The following is a 7,455-nucleotide window of genomic DNA, read 5'->3' as shown; positions in this document are numbered from 1 at the left end:
TTTTTTTTTCCAAACTGAGTACTATGCCTGACCTTTTTTATAAAAACTGATGTGCATGAACGAACAGTGAGTTCAAGCAAGCTCAGGTTCTGTATAATAAATGTTATAAAACAGTTGTTGTTGCAAGTGTACAGTTACATTTTATACAAAATTCACATTTAGAAAACTACATTTTCCAAAATGTGCACGTATTGTAGATTTCTAATTCCATTCTGTAGATGCTGTTTTGTAAACAGTGAAAAAATGTCAGCCCTGTTAGTGTTCATTCTTTTACTGCTATAACTCCACAATCTGCACTATATTAGACAGTAGTTCTGAACCTCCTGCTGTAATAGAAAAGTTAAAAGCTGCCATTGTTCCTAAAAGTGAATATGCAACAAGTTCTAGAAAACGTAGTATGTGTAATGCTGCTTAAAAGTGAGAAAAAATGTCACTGGCAGCAGTGCAGAGCAGCTACAGTAGCTTTCTGCGTGGTTTCTACAGATATCCAGACCCATGCTCATGAGATCCGTACATGTACAGGTTAACAGTTGTGCTTCAGGTCACACGCGAAGAGAGCAACTGCTATAGAGAGAGCTGCTGTTCACACGCTCAGATGGAAACCGGGCAGATAATGATGCGATCCTCCAGCATCACGCTAAGCACCACGAAGATAAAGTAGAGCAGGAACATGGTTAAACCCAGTACCTTGTTCATCTTCCACTTACAGGTTGCAATGGAGATGATGACAAAGAGGAGCATGAGGAAGAGGAGCACAATGGCACAGAAGAGCCCGTTGCTGCTGACGGCCACTGGAGCCAAACCGTGGATGGATGAATACAGGAGCCATGGGACTGGCAGACTTTTGAAACAAAGTGACAGAGTGAGAAACACAGAAGAACAAAGAAAGCAGTTAACTAGCTGCATTTCAACTTCACTTGTGGCACATCGGGCTATTAGAGCTCACCCCACAGTGATGTCAAAGATGTTACTGCCCACAGAGCTGGACACAGCCATGTCCCCCAGGCCTTTACGTGCCACAATCACACTGGTAATGAGGTCAGGGATGGACGTCCCTGCAGCCAAGATTGTAAGGCCCATAACCTCCTCGGAGATGCCAATGGTCTCGCCCACCTACCAGGGCAAACCAGAGTTGAGAGTGGTTTTCAGTTCATATTTATGGATTCAGGGAGATTTTTGAAGACCCTGAAAATCTATTTTCAGCCTCTTACTATGGGGGAGGTGGTCCTTCATAAACACTTAACAGTTTTGGTTATTTCGTTGGCTGCACCTATCGGATTTTAGCAACATTTGATTGTTGAGACAGCCAATGTCCAAGCTGATCAAACCACACACACATAGTACTTATGAGGAAATTAGCTGTGCTTTGGAGCGGTTTTTTTTGTTGTTTTTTTTCAGTGTTAAACTGTTGAATTATAACTTTTTTCAAAGTTAAACTTTAAATGTTGCTGATTGTAGTCATGAATATTTAATGTTATCAGGAAATACTACAATTTAAAACCATGTTTTCGATGGTTTTAATTGAAAAAAGTTTATATATCAAAATAGCATTGCATATACGTGCACTACGCTACCTGGTCACACAAATCTGTGTGAGGGCTGCATTGTTATTTAAAAACACAGCCTTTCAATGCCTGTTTGCACAGGTTGCACAGTTAGGAAACAAGGCAGAGCATCTCAAATCTTATCTCAAAATGTCACTAAAGTAACTGACCTGATGGGCCCACCACACCATGAGGTAGGAGAAGATAGCGATCCACAGAATAGAGCCCAGGAAGGTGACCACAAAGAATTTTCTGGATTTCTGTTGTGGAAGTGATATAAAAGCAAAACACAAGAGGTCAGGCATTTGAGCTGCCACAGCTGAGCTCGGAAATGTGTCCGTGTTTTACCTGCTTGCGAACATCAGGAACTGTGAGCCACAGAGGGAAGACTATGGGCAGCAGGAAGAGGTAGGTGGCTTGTCTGCGTCGTGTGTCAGGCCACTCTAAAGACAGAGGCTCATCCTCTTTCTCCTCGTCTTCCTCTTCCTCATCTTCATCCTCATCATCATCATCCTCGTCTTCACTGGACTCATCGCTGTCTTCATCGCTGCCATCTTCGTCACTGTTCGAGTCCTCTGAGCTCCCTGACCCATCCTCTCCTGCAGGCACATCCTCCTGAAGTGTTGGGGTAAAAACATCATGATGGGCGTCAGTAGAGTCAAAAGGGAAATGAAAGCAAAGACCAAAGAAGCCTAAAGAGGCCGTTTGCCAAAGGTTGATGCTCTGTACATTGTCTCTTACGTAAACAGGTATCAAAGACTGACTTCTGGGCTTTTTGATAACCACCAGGACAGGGTTGGCGATTACCTTCTTCTCCTCTGGCTGCTCCTCCTCCTTTGTTTCTGTTGCTGGGACGGCCTCTGGCTCTTTGGTCTGCTCACTCTTCCCCCCACCATCTGCAAAAGGAATCCCAAAAATTCTGTGCATTTCCTTCATGCCTCTTACTCATTCAGCTATCTAAACAACTCCCATGTCATTTTATAAGACTTTAGGACTGGTCATATGGAGAAATGCAATGAAAGTGTTGTTTTTTATATATATATATATGATATAAGATAAATGAGGTCATCTTCATGTGTATGTTTTGGGATTTTATTACATGCTCCTGTAGGCACTTTGTCTAGTCTTTAATACTTTGAGTACGTGGTTTTTATATAGTATATTGTACATGTATACAACTTGATGTATTCCTTGTGATTTATTTACACTACCCTGGATACACTTCATATTTTACTACTGGTCACCCACCTACAGAATGCTGCCCAGCAGCATAAAAGGATGCTAAAGACACACTTTCCCACTGGGGGCAACAAATTATCTAATACTATTATAATGGAGGGCATGTATTATGGACATCTAATATTTCTGTGCCTGACTCAGACTCATGTATGGTTTAATGAGAAACAGTGCTTCGTAACCAAGCAGCTTTCAGTGTCTCTTCGTTAGCAGACTCTGAAAGCTTAATGAAAGGCATCTGATCAGTGGATGACCATCACATCCTTCCATGTTACCTTCACTTTTGTCTTGAGCTTTGCTCTCTGCCGTCCGTCTAGCCACATTATTCAGAGTCTCAGCCTTATCCTTAAATTTGCCTATGAACAATCAAACAAGCAAAAACAAACTTAGAATGCTGTGGTGAATTACTCAATCATGTGATAACCCTTAGAATATATTTCATATATATACATATATATAAGGCGAGAGAGAGCGAGAGAGAGAAAGTGAGAGATAGATAGATATATAGATACTGTATATATACACTGATCAACCGCGACATTAAAACCAGTAACTGGTTTTAATGTTGTGGCTGATTGGTGTATCGAGGACAAAGAATCAGTCACAGCAATCATGAATAAAGCATAGAGCAAAATGCAGGCAGTACAACATCAAAAAAAAACAAAAAACACCAGCAGCGTATTCCTTATTGCAGCAACGAGCTATGTCATGAAAGAAAAATGAGCTTATCAAAGGAATTGCACAAGAGGCACTGCACAGTACAAGACAAAACAGGATCTCACTTTTGCTCTCCACTAAAAACCAATTATATTTTACATGAACTCCACTGCTTCTTTGATCATTATAAACAGCAATTTGTTTTCCAATGAACAGAGAAAGATTGAAAAAAAAGAATTTACTGTTTTACTGTTTATTTTGATCCAATGTCTTTGATTAAATACATGCACCTCAAGCAAGCAGGGTTTAAGGCAGAGGTTGAAACAGATAACTGTGCACGACATGTTAGGCTAAGTTGCAACTGCAAACTTCCATTTTGATTTTTACATTCAAAGCATTTCAAACTTTCTTTTAAAGCTTTATTTAAAAAAAAACTGTGCTCAAATAACCCCAAATTTGAGAAATATATTTGATTCATTTCTTTGTGTCATTTAGTTTGTCAGCACATTATTATTTAAGTAAGTTAAGTGAGTCAAATATATTCATAATGTTGCTTTAATGCATCTCCATGTCACTAGTGATGTCAGATAAAGGGAGTGGGCTGATAACAGGGGCTGCTACATGTGATCCAGATTGTTTAGGCTCATTCAAAAGCTGATAATTGTGCTCAAGTAGTGGGGTGTTTGTTGCCCCGAGGCCTGAGAGACGAGAAAACCAGGAGCCAGGGCCACAGGTACAAAAATTGGAATATACTGTGGCATGGCCAGAGAACAGCAAAATGTGAGCCTTGCTGTAAGATGATCCTGGTATGATCACCATAGCGCAATACACTGTAAAACAAACCCTACTAATCTATGAGGAAAACCTATGAGAGAAAAACTGTGGGAGAGCTGTACAGAACCAGTCCATGACCTCGTTGTTTAACCAGCTATCAGTACATCTTCTTACTTATCTGTCTTCACAGAACAGATAAGCAACCACAAATGAATCACCTCTAGGATTGCCTTTGACATGCATTAAATTGTGTTATTATATATCGATATTTTATTTAGAACCCTCCCTCTGTTGACTACGACCATAGCTTAGTGTGTCCTGAGAATCTTTTTTATATTTCACTGTGGGCCTCCAAATGGATCCCTCCATAGACTGAGATAGGTATTTATCTGCTTAGTATCAATCTGGACTTAGTGCTGCCTTCATTTGGGACACTTTGCTAATCCATTTTACAATGAGAAGGCCGTAGTCCCCAGACACTCATTGTAAGAGCAGTTTTAGAGACACACAGCTATCAGTCCTCTGGCAGGTTATCACAGTGATATGCTACTCACCATCTCCTAGAGGGTCTAACGTGTGGATCATGAGTTGGAAGATGGTGTTTCTCATGGTGCTGTTGTGTAAAGAAGCTGAACTTCCCCCTCGCTTAAGGGATGGCTTCAACTGGGGAAAAAGATTGCTGAGGTCATGATAGCTACTCACAGTAACAGACAGTGACACATCAGACAGTGACAGTCATGTCAGAGGGAATGTCAGGCTTGTATTTTTTTTCTTGACGGATGCATTTACATGTGGAGACACTTGAAGGAAGGCTTGTTAAAATGATGTTATAATAAATGTTATTGTAGAAAGGTAAATATGATGTAAAATAGCAAGGTATGGTCAAAAATGAGCTGCCTATGAAGTAGACTGGGTAAGGATGTTGTTTTTTGTGTCTTTCTTTTGTAGCTGATTGGTTGGTTAATTGATTTTTACCTTTAACAGATTCTTGTCCTCTGGAGCAGGAGGGGCATTATCTTCGTCATCCCCATTTGTCTGCGTGCAACAATGTTTTTTCAGTGATAATCATTCATTGGTTGAAATAGTCCAAAGTTATTTAATTTTGGTAGAGCTTAAATATCAGTACAAACTGTATATTATAATCTGATACATTGCTATTTCAAACTTTGCACACTCTGGGGGTCTTTTTAGTGTCACATGACAGTGAAAAAAAAGATGGAGCTGTGTTTCATGTATAGGATTATAATTTGGCGAAATTACCCCTCACCCCATTAAAACTAATTATGATTGTGTATGATGTGAAATAGCATTTTCAACAGATGAAATAATTACATTTGCTCCTTGGGAACCCAGCTCCAGCAGTATATCCAGCTCAACAAAAGCCTTGGGTGCAGACAAATACTTAGCGTAGCTTTAGGTTGTGTGAATTAAGCTGCAATCACACTTACCAGGGTTACACATAGTATATGTTGATGCTACAATTTGCATAGAGCTGTGGCTCCTCAAAGGATTAGTTTGCTGCCGTTGATCAGCTTTGGTTTTCCAAGGCCTTTGCTAGTGTTATTTCAGTCTTTTGACATGATTTGCATATAAGCCCACAGCTGGGAGTAGAGATGTTGAGTGATGAGTAATGTGGCTTTGACTCTCAGTAATAAACCACACTGTATGTGAGGAGCATGGCAGAATAAGGGACAAAATGATGCATGAGTGAAAGGGCTAGTGTCAACTTTGAGAGTATGTATCTCTTTTATTGAGTGCAATGTTATGTAGTAGTATTGCTTTCATGTTGACAAGATTAAACACCAGCAAAAACGACGCCAATGAATAATTGGTAAAGTATCACAAAATATGCATATTTTTAACTTGTCAAGCTAAACACAATTGTCTGAGCTGTATATGTTGTTCTTTAAAGTGCCATAGCTTTGTTCTCAATTAGATACTACATACTGTGTAAACACCTAATAACAGACTCATTATTGTATCAATTAAGGACATCAGAGATTGGAAATATCCGATTATTGACCTATCATGTTTTGTCACAGTAGTGCTTACCTTTTCGGGTTCCTCCACACTAATGACTTTGACAATGTTCTTGTGTTTGTAGAGTTGGGTCTTGAAGGCCCGCTCTATTTGCACATTAAACTTCATGAAAATCACATAGAAAGTGTAACTGGCCACCAGCATCATGCTCTCCCACCAGATTATGACATTATCCAAGAAGAAGATGATGAGTAAGATGAGGTCAAGTATGTAGAAGGAGACATCTCTGAAAAGTGGCCACCAAGTTAGATGAAGTACCTCTCGAGAAAACAAAGCACACATTCCAATCACAAACAAAATGTTGAAAACTGCTGAACCAACAATTGTGCCAATGCCCACGTTACTGTGAGCGATGAAGACCCCTATCAAGGAGGTAAAAAGCTCAGGGGCAGAACCTCCAGCAGCCATGAAGGTGGCTCCTGCCACATCGTCAGAAATTGCTAACTTGTCTGTGATTACCCCCAGCGCAGGAACAAAGAACTCATCGCACACAATGGCAAGTGACACGAACATATATACCATCCCAAAAATGTGGAGGATCACCCAGCCTTGTCTGCGTTCTTCAATAGAAAAGAGATCTTCAGGGTATTCACCCTTAATATGTGGAGCCTCACCGGGAGAAGCTGGAGTGATGGTAGTTACAGGAGGAGATGGAGCTGGTGTGGATGTCTTCTGTGGAGGCTCAGGGGCCACGTAGATGCAATGCACAATAGTCCGGTTTGTGGTCGGCAACGGTGGAGATTCAGTGGGGGTGGATGCTTTCACATCTGAGGCTGTATCCAGACGATTTACCACATGCATCTCAGGCGTTGTTTGATCTGTGGGCTCTAATTCATGTACTGCAGTGAGAGGTTCCTCCAGCCCTTGAGGCTCCACTGTAGCCTCCTCAACCCCCTCTGCTGAACCCTCTCCAAAATCCTCTCCAGTCCGAGGCATTGGCAAAGGCTTTTGCAGTCTGGTACTGATGGTCAGCTGGTAGAGGGTACAGAGGAAAACGCCAGAGAGGAGGAACAGAACTCGGCTCAGCTGCAGTCTCTTCCTTCTTGTACAGTACATTTTCCTCCAAAGCAGTGTTGCTACTGGCTATGTCAAATTAAGCTGCATTAATGGGCTTTGGTAGAGGCCAAGACCTGCTGTCTCCCCAGCAGACCATGGGGTGATAGAATCTAAAACTTCAGCGGCGTGATTCATGTCACATCCTCAG

At 41.1% G+C, this 7,455-nt stretch overlaps 1 protein-coding gene across 2 annotated transcripts; it reads right to left on the bottom strand.

The window, feature by feature from the left end:
• Positions 1–75: 75 nt before the first annotated feature.
• slc24a1 (solute carrier family 24 member 1) lies at positions 76–7,307 on the bottom strand. 2 transcript variants are annotated; one of them, XM_040132404.1, is made up of 9 exons: positions 6,264–7,307; positions 5,187–5,246; positions 4,766–4,874; positions 3,056–3,136; positions 2,286–2,440; positions 1,893–2,159; positions 1,715–1,804; positions 947–1,113; positions 76–841 (listed from the first exon to the last, which is right to left on the bottom strand). In XM_040132404.1, the coding sequence occupies exons 1-9, from the start codon at positions 7,305–7,307 to the stop codon at positions 592–594; spliced, it is 2,223 nt and encodes a 740-aa protein (XP_039988338.1). In that variant the 3' UTR covers positions 76–591. The 2 variants fall into 2 exon arrangements, with proteins under 2 accessions (XP_039988338.1, XP_039988339.1); XM_040132405.1 differs by having other exon boundaries at positions 2,352–2,440.
• Between the last annotated feature and the right edge of the window lie 148 nt (positions 7,308–7,455).

The sequence above is a fragment of the Xiphias gladius genome, chromosome 8, assembly GCF_016859285.1.
Source record: "Xiphias gladius isolate SHS-SW01 ecotype Sanya breed wild chromosome 8, ASM1685928v1, whole genome shotgun sequence".
NCBI lineage: Eukaryota > Metazoa > Chordata > Actinopteri > Istiophoriformes > Xiphiidae > Xiphias > Xiphias gladius.
This window is presented reverse-complemented; position numbering and strand designations above follow the sequence as displayed.

Bases quoted from the DNA above. Each gene is read 5' to 3' on its own strand.
- slc24a1 (XM_040132404.1), bottom strand. From the start codon at position 7,307: ATGTACTGTACAAGAAGGAAGAGACTGCAGCTGAGCCGAGTTCTGTTC. The intron at 3,137-4,765 runs GTGAGTAGCATA...GATTGTTCATAG, and splicing joins GTTAGACCCTCTAGGAGATG to GCAAATTTAAGGATAAGGCT. The intron at 842-946 runs GTGAGCTCTAAT...TTGTTTCAAAAG, and splicing joins ATCTTTGACATCACTGTGGG to TCTGCCAGTCCCATGGCTCC.